Source organism: Acanthopagrus latus, chromosome 17 (assembly GCF_904848185.1).
Source record: "Acanthopagrus latus isolate v.2019 chromosome 17, fAcaLat1.1, whole genome shotgun sequence".
Taxonomy (NCBI): domain Eukaryota; kingdom Metazoa; phylum Chordata; class Actinopteri; order Spariformes; family Sparidae; genus Acanthopagrus; species Acanthopagrus latus.
The window spans coordinates 31,493,621-31,511,430 of NC_051055.1; the positions used below are offsets into that span (position 1 = coordinate 31,493,621).

The window sequence follows — 17,810 nt, forward strand, 5'->3', positions numbered from 1 at the left end:
CTAACGAACATACTGACGCTGTTTCCAGTGTGTGAGTGAAAGCAAACAACACAACGCCTGAAGTTTCTCACCGTCAGCCTGATGTGACCTTCATCCGCCATGTTCTCAGCTGACAGCCGCTTCCTGTCACCCTGACCAGAACAATACTGATGTCGATGAGAAGAGTTCAGTCTGTAAACCAGCCTGAGAAACTCCAGCCCCAACATGTTAAATTAAAAATACAAGTTTTAAATGTTTTAAAAAATGTATTTGAATTTAAAGCTAACCCCCCAAAGCAATGGAGTAACGAGTACAACTACTTCAACATAGTACTTAAGTACTGTACAATGTGTGTGTGTGTGCGCGCATGTGTGTGTGTGCGTGTGTGTGTGTGTGTGTGTGTGTGTGTGTGTGTGTGTGCGTGCGTGCGTGCGTGCGTGTGGTGTGTGCGTGTGTGTGAGGACAGTTGTCGCAGCAGCTGCTCGTTGGTGATTTATTTAGAACTGAGTGTCAGTCGACTGTGAACACACCTCCAGCCAGACCAGGACGCAGAGCAGGACAGAGTCCTGGAGAGTTGTGGACCGTACAATGGTTCTAAAGAGTCGTGGACCTTGAGTTTCCCCCTTCAGGCTGATTCCCCTGCAAACAGAGTGAAGACCAGGACAGACCAGGACCAGAACCAGCAGTCGGTAAGAGACATGAGATGTGATTCAACCAGAACAAATCTGTGAGCTTAGTGTCAGTCAGCCTGTACACAGCCATATCGATCAAACTGTGAGAACCAATCAGAGCAGAGAACTGAGCTGAAGTCCACAAACAAACCGGACCGGACCAGCAGCATCACGTCACAGCGTTCAAGCTGCCGTCAGGAACATAAAGTCAGCTTCTGCTGTTTATACGCTGACAGGTGAGTTCAGCTGGAGAGAAAACATGAAAACTGTGTCAGTCAATTCAAAATGTCATTGATTTAGTGTGATCACAGTCAGAGTGCCATCATCTGGGTTACCATGGTAACACACAGTCCGGTAACACTCAGGACTGCACAGACTTAGATTCAGTCAACAACTAGCTTTAATGCTAAAAGTTAGCTTCAACGCTAACTGCTGCTAAATGCACCAATCAGTAAACTACATGTGAATCACACCTGCTGGATTATTTATTAGCCATATTAGCAGTGTCGCTAACATCAGCCAGCTAACAGAACCAACATGAAGTCTGTAAACAGGTCAGTGTGTGTGTGTGTGTGTGTGTGTGTGTGTGTGTGTGTGTGTGTGTTTGTGTGTTTGTGGGGTATGAAGTCTAAATTTATACCACAGTTGCCCCCCACAGTTACACACACACACACACACACACACACACACACACACACACACACACACACACACACACACACACACACAGAGAGGAGTAAAGGTCAGACCTTCATTAAAGGAACAGTTCTGCTTCTCTCTGTTTGATTCTACTGTGCTCACACCTGGACCTAGACCACACTGATGGACCAGTAACACAACATCACCAGACTCCATTAACAAATGTGGTGATTTTAAGAGTTGTTGAGTTAAAACAAACTTTATAAACATCATGAAACTGTGTCTCTGACAGATTCTGACTCATTGTGTCCTTGTTGTAAATTCAGCATTAAATGTTTCAGCTGAAGTTGTTTGTCTCCTTGTAAAAAGTGTCAGTTTGTGGCAGCATGTCTGTACCAGCCAACATTGATCGGTCTTTTCTGTCTGTGAGTAGAAACATGGAGTCTGTCTGTCTCAGTGATGGACGGGTTTGTTTTTATATGGAGCAGGAAATGACATCACATCACAGGTGGTCACTCAGGTTAATGTAGCTGTGAGGTGACTGAGACATTAAAGGTGTCAGAGAGACGTCTCCTCTTCTCACTCTGTTACTTTATCTATTGACACCCCTGAGACCACCAGACACCCTCAGAGACCTTCAGGGGCTCTGGTGGCCTCTGGTGGCCTCTGGTGGTCTCTGAGGGTGTCTGGGTCAGGTTTAGCTCCGGTCGCTCCTGTTCGATCATTAAAGAAAATGTTTGGGTGAAAAATGAAAAATGTCATCTCATCTGTAACCAATGATTGAACAGCAGCATATTAAGCCCCGCCCCTCCGCCTGCTGCTGTTTGTTCTGCAGAAAAAATCAAACAAACAGACGAGAGTCCATGTTACAACACACACACACACACACACACACACACACACACACACACACACACAGCAGTGATTCTTCAGGTTGTTGTGAGCAGCGTCTGTCTGCAGGTAGGTTCAACTCTCATCAATATACTGATCATCAATATGTTCAGCTCTGTGTCTGAGCAATAAATATCAACAGCATTTATTGACAGATAGAACTATTGATCAGCTGTGTGTTTGTGTTGTTTGTCAGGATCATCGTGTCGTCGGAGGATTTCAGGATTCTGATTTATTTAAAGTTGTTTAATGAGATCAGATGTTCTGCTGTGCAGAACTGGACTGACTGTGGACACAGCTGTGTCCGTGTCTGTGTGTGTGTGTGTGTGTGTGTGTGTGTGTGTGTGTGTGTTAACCTGCAGGTGTCTGATGCAAGATGATGAAGGTATGAGCAGGTAACACAGCAGGTGAGGACATCAGTCAGGTCATGTGTGTTATGATCAGCTAATCATCTGGATCTGTTGTCATAGCAACGAGTCCTGAAAGTCAAACCTGCAGCTGACAGTCAGCTGATCAGGAAGTTTTACTGTGAAGGTCAAACAGGAAGTCACAGTCAGATACATGTTTCTGAGATTAATCATGATTCACATTTCAGCTGAGTATAATTATCACTAGTTTTCATCATGAAGTCGTCCATGAACGCCTCTTAAAGCCCCGCCTCCCTAAAGCCCCGCCTCCCTAAAGCCTTCCAATTGGTCAGTTGTCACAGGCTTGAGCAAGATGGTGTAATAATATTTACATCCCTTCGGTAAGATTCTGAAATACTTGTACTTGTCTTCATCATCACAACAGAAACTCCCTCATCATTTAATGTAATGACCAACTACATCAGCCTCAAGTGGAATGTTAGCATGAACATTATACCTGCTAAATATTAGCATGTTTGCATGTTAACACACTAAGATGTTTTGCTGCTAGCATGACTGTAGAACCAATGGACTCTCAGAGTCCCTTCAGCAGCTGATCCAGATTGAGTGATCCTCTCTGTGAGGAGTTGAACAGACAGGTGACAGACAGGTGAGTGTGACATCAACCCATCTCTGTGTCCAGGTGATCTCTGTGAACTCTGAACTGCTGATGGAGCTGCAGCACACTGCGTTACCATGGAAATGCTGCATCCAGCTGGGTCTGCTGCTTGTCCTACTGAGTTTACCTGAAGGTACAAACACACCTGAGCATGAGGAGGCCAGAGGCTCATGTTTAACCTGTGGCAGCAGGAAGTGGTTTTCTTTTTTTTTTTTTTTTTACCATTTTCCTCTTTTTTTATTGTTATTCTCACATATTACATTACACAACTGGTATCGATTTCTTGATTCGCAATTATTGAATAACCAGAAGAAAGGAAAGCGTCAGCATATCAAATCATAGCTGTCACCATATTATCCTTGTGTAATGTTAAAAGAAACATAACCTGCATATATTTATATTTAAAAAAACTAACCAAGGGCAGACAGAACGTCGAATATCAAAAGAAACAAAACAAAACAAACAAAAATACATAAATATATATAAGAACAACAATGATGAACCAGAGCAGGATGTAGGGGCTTGTAACACTAGCTGCATTCAGTTGTAGGAAGACCAAACAACAACATTATCTGAGTTTTGTTATGTATATATAAGACATATAAGACCAGGCAGTCCTTCAAACCAACAGAAATGACATGGAGAATGGATATAGATAAGTGATTTAGATTCTAGGGTGTGTCTGTGACATTTGTACATAGGAAATCCATTTTGACCATGACCTTGTGAATTTGTCCAATTGTAAACGAAGTGAGAAAGTAATCTTTTCCATTATATATATTTCATTAACAATATCAGTCCATTCCTCTATTGTGGGGGAGTCAGGATGCAGCCAGTGTCGTGTGATGGTTTTCTTGCCAGCGGAGATCAGAATGCCAAATAAGTATTTGTTGAGATGCCCTGTGAGAAAGTTAGTTTCTCCCAGAATAAAAGTTTTGAAATGATATGGTATTTTCATATTAAACATGTTTTCTAATATTTTATGCATCTCTAACCAGAAATTTACAATTATTGGACATCCCCAAAATATGTGCCAGTGGTTTGCATCCCGGCTCCCGCACTTCCTCCAGCACTGTGGGTCCTCTCCTGCAAAATGAGTTTTTTGTTTAGGGGTTACAAAAAATCTGATTAAACACTTCCACGAAAATTCCCTCCATATATGCGAACTGGTACATTTCCACTGATACCCGCAACAACTATACCATTCCTCCTTGGGAATTAGGAAATTACCTTCCTTCTCCCAGTTATCTTTAATGTAGTCTGTAGAATGGGTTTTTTTAATCATGAAGCCCTTATATAATCTAGATATGGTACCTTTGATTCGCTCCGATGAATAAGCACGTAATATCTCTTTCAATATGGGGTCTTCTGGATCCACTGTATAGTTTCTAATAACCTTATTGAAGTAGTCACGTAGCTGCAGGTACCTGAAGAAATCTTGCTTTTCTAAAGAATGATCTCTTTTCAAAGTTTGAAAACTCTTAAGTTGTCCCTTATCTATTATTGAATAAAACGTTGTTATTCCCTTAGCTATCCAGCTTTTAAATCCATGGTCCAATTGATTCGGTTTAAAGTCAGGGTCGTATGCGCACCACCTAATTATTCCTAATTTGTCATGCAGTTTATATGTGTCTTTAATTGAGTTCCAGGTTTTAATTTGGAATTTTGTCCATGGATTCTGCAACCTGTTTACAAAATTTTCCAGATCTTTATTACCCAGTACTGCCAGGAGTGGAGGGTCCTTAATGAGTGAGACCTCAATATCTTTCCACCTAGCATGGTAGTCTTTATTACACAGACTTATCAGTGGTCTAACTTGAGCTGAGAAAAAGTAATCCTTTAAATTAGGTACTCCCATGCCTCCTCTCTCTTTCGATAATTGTAATGTTTTAAACCTTATCCTGGGTTTTTTCCCCTGCCATATGAACCTGGAAATAATGTTATCCCACTCAGAGAATTGTTTTGTAGGTATCTCCACCGGAAGAGCCTGGAATAAAAAAAGAAGTCTCGGGAGTATGTTCATTTTTATGGTCTCCACCCTTTGAGTGAAGCTCATAAAGGGGTTGGAATTCCATCTTTGTATATCCCGTTTTATTCCGGTAAGGAGGAGGTCATAGTTGGTCTTTGCTAATGTAGAAATGTCTTTAGGAAACAGTACACCCAAATATTTCATTGCATCCTGGTTCCAATTCAGATGATATCTATCTTGAAGTTGTTTAGGTGGCGTATAATTTTGTGTTAGGATTTGAGTTTTCCGAATATTTAATTTATATCCCGCGTATTTACCAAAACCATCCAAAAGTTTAAATAGTTCAGGAAGTGAATAAGTAGGGTCTTTAAGGTATATTAATATATCGTCGGTGTATAACGCAATTTTGTGTTGTTCCCCGTTTATACTAATACCTTTAATATTGTCAGATTGTCTAATCCATTGAGCAAGCGGTTCTATATAGAGTGCAAAAAGGAGTGGTGATAATCCGCAACCTTGCCTAGTGCCCCGTTCTAATTTAATAGTATCCGAGAGGTACCCATTTATTTTGATGCGGGCAGTTGGATTATTGTATAAAGTACCTATTCCCTTAGTAAATGCTTTATGAAACCCAAATCTCTCAAGAGTCTTATATAAGAACTTCCAACTCACTGAATCACAGGCCTTTTCTGCATCTAAGCTCACCATTAAGGCCTGTAATTTATGTTTTTGTATATGGCTTAAGACGTGTAAAGAACATCTAATATTGTCATGGGTTTGTCTCTGAGAAATGAAGCCTGTTTGATCTGTGTGAATAAGGTGTGGAAGGACGTCTTCAACCCTCTTGGCAAGAATTGATGTATACAATTTGTAGTCAATATTCAAGACAGAGATTGGTCTATACGATCCACAATCCAGACTGTCTTTTCCCTCCTTCGGTATAACAGAGATTGCAGCTTCTCTCCACGTTGGTGGGGTTTTTCCTTCTTTTAAAGCTGTATTGAATATGTTGAGAAGATTTGGTATTAATTCGGTTCTAAAGGTCTTGTACCATTCAGAAGAAAACCCGTCTGGCCCTGGTGATTTATTTGTTTTTAACCTTGAAATTGCACTATTCAACTCCTCCTTTGTTATTTCAGCTTTTAATTTTCTGTTTTCATCTTCTGATAGGGTGGGTAAATTAAGGGATGATAAGAACTGCTCAATCTGTTGCTCATCTAATAATTGAGGTTGAGAGTACAGTTGTTTATAGTAATTTTGAAACGCTATTTGTATTTCATGTTGCTTATGTAGCACAGCTTTGGAGTATGGGTCCCTAATTTTGTAGATTGTATTATCTGACTGTTGTTTTTGTAGTTTCCATGCCAATAATTTGGCAAATTTTGAACCAGATTCATAGTACTTTTGTTTTGTATAAATCATCTTTTTTTGCGTTTCTTGTGTGTGTAGAGCATTAATTTCATTCCTAATTTCTTTCAATTTTGAGATGAGGTTTGGGTTTGATCCCTTCTTATGTTTTGTCTCAAGTTCTTTTAATTCTTTACTTAATTCTGATAATCTTGATTGTCTTTGTTTCTTTTGGTAAGCACAAAAGGATATGACTTTTAGTGCATCCCATACAATTTCTGGGCCAACTTCCCCATTATTGTTTTCTTCCATATAATGTTTAATTTCTTCTTTAATTTTTGTTTTGAATTGTTCATTATTAAGAACACTTGAATTTAACCTCCATAGTGTATTTCCAGGATTATTATTTATTTGCAGCGTCAGAGAGAGAGGAGCATGATCTGACAGGTCAATATTACCTATCTCGCAGTGATGTATTCTATGGCGATCTCTTTTGAGAATAAAGAAGTAATCGATTCTGGAGTAGACTGCATGTGGATGTGAATAATGTGTATAATCTCGACCTGTAGGGTGGAGGTCTCTCCAAAGATCCACCACTCCCATCTCCGACATAAGGATCTTAAGTTTCTTGTGTATGGAGGTTTGGGTAGAATCTTTGGAGCCATCTAGCCTGGGGTTGAGTCGTATGTTCCAGTCTCCACCACATATAAGTATACCTGTTGCCTCCATCATTAATTCAAAGATTTTTCTATAAAAATTTAAATCACTATTGGGGGGCGCATAGACGTTAAGTAGGGTTATTTGGACCCCTTCTATCTTACCTGAGACAAGTGAATATCTTCCTTCTTTGTCCTTTAACTCTGAAATTTTTTCAAATTTAACTCTATGAGATATTAGAGTAGCTACCCCTCTCTTATGGCCTAATTTGCAAGATGAGTGATACACCTGAGAAAACCCCATTCTTTTCAGCTTTTCATGTTCTACAGAATTAAGGTGTGTTTCCTGTAAAAACACAACCTGTGCATTTTCCTTTTTCATTTTACTCAGTATCTTGCTTCTCTTAATTGGGTTCAGGACTCCATTTATATTGAATGAAACAATTTTAATATTATTATTGTTAACCATGGTCTTCTACTTGTGTTGCATATGGCTGAGCTCTCCCTACATCATGACTAGCTTTTAGAACCTCGTACATCCCAAAAACTCTCGTGAACTTCGAGAGATGAACATAGCACAGTGAGAACAGTAACACAGAACTTAACCTAGAGTTTTTTGCTTCCAATGTTGAGGCTATTTCTGCATAAGCCTCTGAGGGGCTTGAGGTGTTAGAGCGCCCATAAAGGGATGTCCAGCTCTTTGTAAAGAGTAGGGCCCTTTGAGATGACTGTATGTCTCTTACAGTCATAGCTGAAGGATTTCTGTGTCCCGACCATTTTACATTTTCTTTTTTTCTTTTTCTCTAAAGAATGATCAAACTTCTAATTAAATAAGAGAGGACCATATCAGGCTACAGTCATAGAGATAATAATAAAATAATAAAATCAGCCTTTAGGTCTCAAATGAAATTAGGTTAAACCAGCCAATCTATAAACATAGTAAAATAAAATGCCAACTAGGACAGACTTATCTGCATCCTTTACTCGATCAAGTGATTGATTGTCTCTCACTCTGGGGGGGGATTCCGTCTGAACTCCTGAAGTTTCTCTTTAAACTGCGTTTGGGGGGCTTTTTTCTTTTGTGGAGCTCTATCAGAGGTGCTCGTGGTTCCCGCCCGACGGCGTCCTATCACTTGCCATGTAGATAAGAGTTCAGTCTCTCGTTGATCCGGGTTGTCTGGAGCGGGTATGATGGTAACGGGGAATCCGCGTGAGGCCATGTCCTCCGTCGCCTCTGTTGCGCTCTGATAGAGGCGGGTGCCGTCGTTGTAGAAGACCCGTAGTCTCGCTGGATAGGGAGTCTGGAACTTAATCTTTCTTTCTTTTAGTATTTTCTTTGCTTCCGCGTATTCCACACGTCTCTTAAGGATCACTGACGGGTAGTCGTGGTCTACATAGAAGCGGGTGTTGTTGTAGAAAACCTCTCTTTTCTGCCAAGCTTTCCGGATCACCTCTTCTTTTACTTTGTAACTGGCAAGCTTGGCAATGATAGACCGGGGCTTCATTTGTGGGTCGATGGGTTTGGGAACTGGAGCCCTGTGTGCTCTCTCAATTTTTAGCTCTGTGCCTGGCGGAAAACCCAGCGACTCTTTCACTAAGTTTTCCAGAAATAAAGAGACGTTATCCCCCTCCGCATCCTCAGGTATACCGTATATTCGGATATTGTCTCTGCGAGCCCGTCCTTCTTGATCTATCAGTTTAGCCTCCATGTTAGCCTGGCGCTGAGAGAGCCGTTTCACGAGCGTTGACATCGCTTGTAATGCTGATTCCGCTTCGTCAATTCTGGTCTCAGCTTCCACCAGTCTGTCATTCGTCTTGTGCAATTCTTGTTTAATCTCTGTGAGTTGGTGTTTATTATCTCGCCTGAAGTCTCGCAATTCATTCAGTATGCCGCGTAAGCTAGCTTCGTCTTCCCCGTCCTCGCTCATCCCGCATGTCGGAGAGCTGCTTCGGCTATCGTCTTTTTGTGGCATACATTCATCAGTATCTCCTGTCATGGTCATACTTTTACAACTTCTTGTGCTAACCCTGTTCATCATCGCGTTAATAAAGCACTCACTTTTGAGTTATCTCAGGGGTTATCAGGGTTAATTCGTGAAACCGTCGGGGAGCACCAAAATCACGCTGCCATCTTCGTTGCGACCCGGAAGTGTATCCCCAGGAAGTGGTTTTCAAAATAAACAGGTTTTACGACAGAAAAAAAAATGAATGTTTGACATTTATGGTGTGATGACATCACAATGACATGATCAGAGAGCTTTTCAGACATTCAGCTGACCAGACTCTTTCTCCTTTCTGTAGGAACAGCTTCCTGTCGTATCCTGAGGTGTAACTCGGACTTTGTGGCTGCGACATTGGACCTGAGTGGAGGAGGAGCTCCAGGAGGAGGAGGACCAGGAGGAGGTGTGGCTTTCAGCAGGGAGGCGGTGAGCGCTGGTTACTGCAGCGCCCTGCGCTCCTACGCCATGTGCACCAAGCGGATGGCGCGGGCGTGTCGCGGTGACCTGGCCTATCACTCAGCTGTTCAGGGTATTGAGGACCTGCTGATTCAGCACCGCTGCCCGCGGGCGGGGCCCACTGTCCAGCCCCGTCCCCTGCCTCAGGGCACACTGTCGGGAGATGCCTGCCATTATGAGAGGAGCCTCTTCATCAGAGAGGGCCGGACTCCAGAGTACCTACACTGCGGAGTTTTCGGAGACCCGCACGTCCGAACCTTCAACAATGACTTCCAGACGTGTGCCGTGCAGGGGGCGTGGCCTCTCATAGACAACGAGTACTTGTACATACAGGCCACCAGCTCGCCAGTAAGGGGTGGGGCACATGCCACTGTGCTGACGAAGGTGAATCACGGAGATCTGATCAAAGGTCTGATGATTCAGGGAGAGATTGAACTGATGCTATAGCAGCTAGGTTAACTGATGTTATAGCAGCTAGGTTAACTGATGTTATAGCAGCTAGGCTAACTGATGCTATAGCAGCTACACTAACTGACACTATAGCACCATGCTAACCTCTGAAGGAGCCATCTTGTTGTTTTCAAATGAACAGTCGACTCTCTTGCTGGTCGATCCAAACTATGCCTACAGCCGGCTGTGGCTCCTCAGAGCATCAGAGGAAGGTTCTGGAGTTACAAACAGAACTTCATTGTATGTTCAACTGTGACTGATCGATTGATTGATGTTGGGATGTTGAGATGATCTCGTGGTCACACATGTTGTCGTCTTGTTTCAGATCACCATCATCTTTAAGAACTGGCGTCAGTGTGTCGATCAGCAGCTCTACCAGGCTGAGCTCGATAACGTTCCTGCCGCCTTCGTTGATGGCTCGGTGACGAGCGGTGAGCGGCGAGGTCACCACAGCCTGACGGTGTGGACTCAGAGTCCCGGCCGACACGCAGAGATCAGGGCGGCTCACATCGGGACGCTGCTGGTGGTGCGTCAGAGTGGACACTCGCTCGGCCTGTCAGTCCGTTCGCCGCGCAGCATCGTGGAAGCCTTTGGGCCGGAGCAGGACCTGCAGCTGTGTGTGTGGGGTTGCCCCGCCACCCAGAGAGTCCACATACCAGCGCCAACAGGTTCCTCGTCACCCTCCTCCATCAGTGCCCATGCCCAGGCTCACTGTGCGGCACTGCTTCCTGTCCGAGATGTCTACTACCAGGCCTGCGTGTTCGACCTGATCACCAGCGGAGACCTGAACTCCAGCGTGGCTGCCGTCAGCGCACTGCAGGATGCCCGAAACATGATCTCTGACATGCAGAGAGTCCACCTGCTGCCCAGCGCTGCCGGCAAGCAACACAGAGCACGACTGGACCTCACGCTGCTGTTGCTGCTGCTGCTGATCGGCATGCTGGGAACTCTGAACAGAACCTGACACAGCAGGAAGTCCCTGCACACCTGTTCATTAAGATGGTGATGTTATGCCACACACCTGAGATCATGTGACCGCAGCAGATCCAACATGGCCTCCTGATATGAGAGACGAGCCTGATGGATGCCGTGTCTCTGAGTGCAATGCATGATGGGAACTGATTCTGTCGGCTTGTTCTGGAGGCTCGGCTGTGTGAGATGAGACAAAGATGCCGTGCTGCAATCTGGTCCAATCACACGTTTGTACTGAGAGACGATGACATCATCGTCCCACAGCTTTGACTGTGAAGACAGTTCAGTCATCGATCAGTTATTACAGACATCTGACCTGTGTGTCTCTGTGTGTGTTTGTTTGTGTTTGTTACTGATTGTTACTTTGCAGATTTAGACTCCTGTTGGTTTCCTGCTCAGTGAAAGTCACCTGTTAAATAGCATCAGTCATCAGAAATACTGGCAGCATCATTTCATCACCTTCACCTACTGAGATTAGCATGCTAACAGCTAGCCTCTGTCGCTCAGAGGTGACAGTCTGACAGCCTGGAGCTTCAGTTCACTACTGAGTCTAATAATCAACAACATCAACTCATAAATGTGAAGAAAGGAAATATTTTGACTCCTATTTTCATCATAAACAGAAAAATCCAACCGTCCACCGTCTGAACTCAAGTTTGTGTCTCTGACTGAACTCAGACCAGTTTAATCTGCTCGTTAAACCATCGTCAGACTCGCTTCAGTCAGACTGGACGCAAACTGAGTCACAGTCACCAGAACAGTTCTGGTTTGTCTCCACAGTCTCCTCTGGTTCGGTCCAAATCAATTCTCAGTTCACAGGAACGTGAGGATATTCTGTCTCTACATGTTGATGATGTCATCAGGCTCTCTCGCTCTCTCTCTCTGTCAGTCCTGGTCTGTAAATCACCTCTGTAGTGTAAATCACCTCTGTAGTGAGTTCAGGCCCGGTCTGTCCACACGTCTTCACTGATACTCCTCCTGGGATCAGAGGTCACAGACAGACTCCATAGCTAACTGAGCTATGGCTTATTAGCTAACATTTAGCAGCAGTTAGCAGCTGTGCTGCCCCCTGTGATTTTCTCTTTGAATTCTGTTTTACAGATTTTTTACCAAATTTGCTTCAGACTGAAAAAGTTCTTGTGACTGAATAAACAGCTGGTTCCTGATCGATCTTCTGCGTCCTGCTAATACACTTAAACAAAGTGGACTCAGGGTGAACTGAGTCCGGTTTACAAAAGCAGAACTTAATTGTGGACTCTTTAACAGCAGAAATTATTTTTAACTTCAGTGAGCAAGTTAAAGTGTGAAACAGCTGTATTTTGTGATGATGTCATGATCAGCTGCTGTAGATCAATATCTGATTAATGTGTGTGATCCTGGTTTATGATCAATAAATGTATGGACGAATAAAGACTGTGTGACCATGACAACAGACACGCTGACAGGAAGTGACACTCACACACAGACACGTGACAAACACAAGAAATCTGTCATTTCTCAGTCGTTATTTTTCCTTTTCCTGTGATGATGAAAGTGTTTGGGGGCGGAGCTAAACATGAAGCTCAAAGTCTTTCTGTGTCTGCAGGAAACAAATCAGACGACATCATCACTTTCTATATTCAGCTGCACTTTATGGGAAGAATCTCTCTCTCACACACTCACACACACACACACACACACACACACACACACAGGAGGGTTCAGACAGGTGAGGACATGACCTGAGCTCTGAGTGTTCAGTCAGGTGTGTGGCTCCGCCCACCTCCTCCTGCTTCCTGTGGTGTCATCATACCTGTTTCCAGGGCCGGAGGTGAGTAATGATCAGTTACTGTAACTGATTGTGGTGCAACAGTTCCTTAAAATCAAAACACACACACTTAGCACAGGAAGCAGATAAATACCCAGAATGCCTCGGTGTGGGCGGGATTACATCAGCCGTCTGATCCACAGGAGCCAGTGGTGAAAGTAACTAAGTACATTTACTCCAATACAGTTCTGTGTATCTGAGTCACTTTCTAAATTATTTTGAAATTGAGTAATCGAGTAACTGAGCTCCACATCAACCAGCTGGAACATTAATGTGACATCATAATGATGTCACATGATCATGTGACTGAACTTTAACCAAGCAAACTTCAATGCAGGACTTTTGCTTGTAACCGAGTAATTTTACCAACAAGAAGAAGTCGAACTGCACGTCGTGTGTGTGTGTGTGTGTGTGTGTGTGTGTGTGTGTGTGTGTGTGTGTGTGTGTGTGTGTGTGCGTGTGTGCGTGTGTGTGAGAGAGAGAGAGAGACAGACAGAGCGAGAGAGTGTGACCTCAGAGTGAGTCATCACTGTCAAACACACAGTTTTATATTTTTTCATATTTGTTCACAACATGCAGGTGATCACAAGAGTTTACTTTTTAAAAACAGCCACAGCTTTGATGTTCCTGCGGTTCAGGTGGGATCAGATGGGATCAGATGGGTTCAGATGGCATCAGGTGGGATCAGATGGGATCAGGTGGGATCAGATGGGATCAGGTTGGATCAGATGGGATAAGGTGGGTTCAGGTGGGTTCAGGTGGGTTCAGGTGGGATCAGATGGGATCAGGTGGGTTCAGATGGCATCAGGTGGGATCAGATGGGATCAGGTGGGATCAGATGGGATCAGGTTGGATCAGATGGGATAAGGTGGGTTCAGGTGGGTTCAGGTGGGATCAGATGGGATCAGGTGGGTTCAGGTGGGATCAGATGGGATCAGATGGGATCAGGTGGGTTCAGGTGGGATCAGATGGGATAAGGTGGGTTCAGGTGGGTTCAGGTGGGATCAGATGGGATCAGATGGGATCAGATGGGTTCAGGTGGGTTCAGGTGGGTTCAGATGGGTTCCGGTGGGTTCAGGTGGGTTCAGGTGGGTTCAGGTGGGTTCAGGTGGGATCAGGTGGGTTCAGATGGGATCAGATGGGATCAGGTGGGTTCAGGTGGGTTCAGATGGGATCAGATGGGATCAGATGGGATCAGGTGGGTTCAGATGGGATCAGGTGGGTTCAGATGGGATCAGATGGGATCAGGTGGGTTCAGATGGGATCAGATGGGATCAGGTGGGTTCAGGTGGGATCAGGTGGGTTCAGATGGGATCAGATGGGATCAGGTGGGTTCAGGTGGGTTCAGGTGGGATCAGATGGAATCAGGTGGGTTCAGGTGGGTTCAGATGGGATCAGGTGGGTTCAGATGGGATCAGGTGGGATCAGATGGGATCAGGTGGGTTCAGGTGGGATCAGATGGGATCAGATGGGATCAGGTGTCTGTAGTGACGGTGAGATGGCTCCACACAGCTCATCTGCTGGGGTCACAGAGGGACGAGAACACAACCTGACCTGAGGACATATTTAACCTTTTATCAACATGCAGCCTGTGGACAGCACGAGACTGTAAATCTGGTCTGAGATCAGTTAATGATGTGTTCTCTCCTGCAGACTGTGATCACAGTTTTACCCAGCGAGTTTTCACGTTTCCTTGCTAAGAGGTTGTGTTGCTGCTGACTGTGAATCAGCTGATGAAGAGTTAACGAGTTCAGCCAGCCTGACTGTAAATGAGTGACTGAGATCGATGAGTCAGCGATGGAACAGTTAAACAGAAAACAGTTATGATGATGATGATGATGATGAAGATGATCAGATGATTTTTATGTTTCCTGTGATGAAATCTTTCCAGAAACAAAACGGGAGAAGCAGAATTTTACTTACTTTAAAACAAGAAGCAAACAGCAACTGATCACCTGCCTCCACCTGCCTCCACCTGCCTCCACCTGTGGAGCGTGAAAAAATCTAAATACAGCTAAATAAAAACAGGAAGTAGTTCCAGCTAAACACCTAAGCAGACAGGATGTGAAGAGATGATGATGACATCAGGGTTCGTTTGTATTGTTTTCTTGAGTGCTGTGATGACATCACTAATTGTTTGACATGTGTTACTATGACGACCTCGTGGGGATGAAGCGAGGGGTCAAACAGAAGTATGGATGATGAAGGTGATAAAGGTGTGAGCTCTGCCAGAGGGTCGTGTGATGAAACATGGACACACCTTCACACTGACTCTGAGTCAGAATCTCTGCTCTCCTGGAAACTTCATGTGCAGAAAAACTGATGTCAAACCTTCTGAGAAGAGCCGAGACTGTTTCCTCAGAACTCCTTGATTCATGATGGACTGAGCGTATATATGTGCAGCAGCCGACTGCATGGCAGAACATCAGCCGGCGTCAGCAGCACACACACGGACCCAACAGCACCAGAGTCCAGAGGACAAACAGTGAGTTTTTACCTTCTCCTCCTTCTTCTTCTTATTCCTCACAACAGGAATAAGCTTATAAAAATGTACATGTTTCAGACTGTGATTCTCTGATAATTCTCATGTCGTTGTTTTAAAATGAATCATGAGCTCTGGTTCCAATTATTTTAATAATTAAAGATCATACATAATGATGTCATCAGAGCAGGGGCACCGCCAGGGAGTTTGGGCCCCATGAAAAGGCGAATAAATGTGATGCTGTTTTATCTAAAACTGCATTTTATGATATTTTTGACTATCATTCCCAGATTAGTGATAAGAACAACATGACAGTTGGTTACTGCTCACTGGCTCCTTGTCGTCCTGCAGCTCTGATTTATCTCCACAGCTGCAGACTCACGGCTGGTCACTCTGGATCTGGAGTGAATAAATACATATATGAGACTTTATGGTTGTTGCGATTTAATCTTCTGATTTCCAGAAAATGTAAACATTTCTGTGATTGTACTGAGAGTTGTATTGAGTCACACAGTCTGCAGCAGGTGAGAGTCCCAAACTGCTGACCAAACACTCTGTTGTACTGATAGCTGAATTATATTATACACAGACACATGCTCTTTTTATTTCAGAACTGTTTTTAATACATGAAAATCATTTTCTGAAATAAATATGAATTATAGGCTATTTTTATTTTATAGGGCGCTGACAGACAGCTGCTGCTGCTGATGATGATGATGATGATGCATTGAGTATCTGTATCTGAAGTATCATGCTTAATTTAAGTATTCATCATTCCCAAGGTTTAAGACAAAGCTAAAGAAAAAATACCATCTCGTTTGCTAACCCAGTGACAGAGTGTATGTCTGTTTTGATCATGATATCTTTAAATTAAACTGTCTTGTTGTAGTCCAGAAATTAAACTGCAACCTAATGGTGGGTCTATTTTCTAACATAATTTCACCATCCTAATGTGAAAAACAGAATGACATTTTTATTTCAATTAGACTCGGTGATCACCATGATCTTAAAGTTGGAGTTATTCTCTACCTCAGTTCTTGGCCTAAATCACATTATTATTTAAGCCATAAGCATCATAGAAATCTTGAAAGTGAAATGAATCTGCTGATACCAAACATGTCATGCTAGCTTACTGGGAAAGGAGCTAAATATCGTGATGTGAAATGATTACCTGTAATAATAACTTTCAGTCAGCACTTGATGAGGGGTGAGTTGAGGATGGGGAACCTGCTGATTCATGGCTGTCTGACTGCCTTCAGTCTTTACAACTGCTGATATTATTATTAGCTTTAAATGTTCTTAAACTGTGCTAGCTGTGAACTGTGCTCACCTTTCTTCTGACAGAAATGTGTGAGGAGTTGTCCTCCCTCTCCTCGCTTTCTGTCCCTTTCTGCCTTTTCCTTTCGTTTAAGACTCACTGATTTTATCATGTCATAATGTTGACATGTGTTGATGGGCAGCAGCCAATCTGCTCGTTAAGCTGTTTGGAGACATCTTCTGCACCTGCACCTGCAACTGCACCTGCACCTGCACCTGCAGCTGCAGCGGTGGACCGAACCATTATGTATTGTGAGGGGGGAGAGGGGCCTCAGACAGCCTCCACTATTTTGTTTTTATACAGAGTAAAGTCTCTCATCCAACTTATTCTGCCAATTTTAAGACAGTTATGACAATAATTACTTAGAAATTTAAAAAAATAATGAAAACAACATTTTTGTTTCAGGCCTTTCGAGGGCCCCCTCCCCCATTGGAGGTAATCAGTCCCACTTTCCCCCAAGTTGGACGCCTGCATCAGTTTCACTGTCAAACAGTCTGATGTCATATTGATACATAATGAGGCCATCTCATTAACCTTGTGCTTATTAGCATAAATCCACAACAGAAATTCACAACAGAAACTCAAATACACATAAATGTCTTCTGAATGTTGGTAGAAAAACTGGAAAAAGTCTGAAAACTGTTTTCATGTTAAAGGTGCAGTATGTCAGTTCATAGGTCCAACACACAGGGGCAGCTAGCCACCAGAGAAGCTGCTAACTGCTGCTGACACACTTTATAGATCCACGACTGTAGCAACTGTTAGCTTGTTAGCTCACTTAGCTTTGCAGCTATCCGAAGGGGAGTGTTGGTGTTGATATTGATGAAAGAGGCTAGCTGGTTAGCATCTTGCTGGTTAGCATACTAGCTTCAGCAGAAATATCTTCACGTCTTTGACAGAATGTCATCGCTGTTATTGTTACAAAGCTTCATGCTGCACCTTTAACTTTAGTAAATCAGATTTATTTTCTACAATTGAAATAAACAGCCAAGATCTGACTGCTAACATGCTAACAGATTAGCGTGCTATCTGACGTGCTCGCTTTGTATGATAAATCCTCTTTCTGTTGCAGTGCATTGTGGCTACCTGTTCTACCTGATTGTGGTATTGTGGGCGGAGCTTGCAGCAGGTCGGGTGATACCAACTG

At 43.5% G+C, this 17,810-nt stretch overlaps 1 protein-coding gene and 1 long non-coding RNA gene across 7 annotated transcripts; one reads left to right on the forward strand and one right to left on the reverse strand.

Annotated features, from left to right (window-relative positions):
• Positions 1-508: 508 nt before the first annotated feature.
• hjv (hemojuvelin BMP co-receptor) lies at positions 509-11,377 on the forward strand. 5 transcript variants are annotated; one of them, XM_037075920.1, is made up of 5 exons: positions 1,960-2,249; positions 2,377-2,587; positions 3,231-3,339; positions 9,480-10,018; positions 10,410-11,377. In XM_037075920.1, the coding sequence occupies exons 3-5, from the start codon at positions 3,258-3,260 to the stop codon at positions 11,046-11,048; spliced, it is 1,260 nt and encodes a 419-aa protein (XP_036931815.1). In that variant the 5' UTR covers positions 1,960-2,249; positions 2,377-2,587; positions 3,231-3,257; the 3' UTR covers positions 11,049-11,377. The 5 variants fall into 5 exon arrangements, with proteins under 5 accessions (XP_036931813.1, XP_036931812.1, XP_036931815.1 ...); XM_037075918.1 differs by lacking the exons at positions 1,960-2,249; positions 2,377-2,587 and adding an exon at positions 509-886; XM_037075917.1 differs by lacking the exons at positions 1,960-2,249; positions 2,377-2,587 and adding an exon at positions 509-668.
• A 2,845-nt stretch (positions 11,378-14,222) lies between these two features.
• Positions 14,223-16,821, reverse strand: LOC119006467. 2 transcript variants are annotated; one of them, XR_005070806.1, is made up of 4 exons: positions 16,676-16,821; positions 15,676-15,744; positions 14,787-14,848; positions 14,223-14,383 (listed from the first exon to the last, which is right to left on the reverse strand). It is a non-coding gene; the product is annotated as an uncharacterized LOC119006467 (long non-coding RNA). The 2 variants fall into 2 exon arrangements; XR_005070805.1 differs by having other exon boundaries at positions 14,223-14,417.
• Positions 16,822-17,810: the final 989 nt, after the last annotated feature.

Bases quoted from the DNA above. Each gene is read 5' to 3' on its own strand.
- hjv (XM_037075918.1), top strand. From the start codon at position 3,258: ATGGAGCTGCAGCACACTGCGTTACCATGGAAATGCTGCATCCAGCTG. The intron at 3,340-9,479 runs GTACAAACACAC...TCCTTTCTGTAG, and splicing joins CCTACTGAGTTTACCTGAAG to GAACAGCTTCCTGTCGTATC. The intron at 10,019-10,409 runs GTGAATCACGGA...GTCTTGTTTCAG, and splicing joins ATGCCACTGTGCTGACGAAG to ATCACCATCATCTTTAAGAA.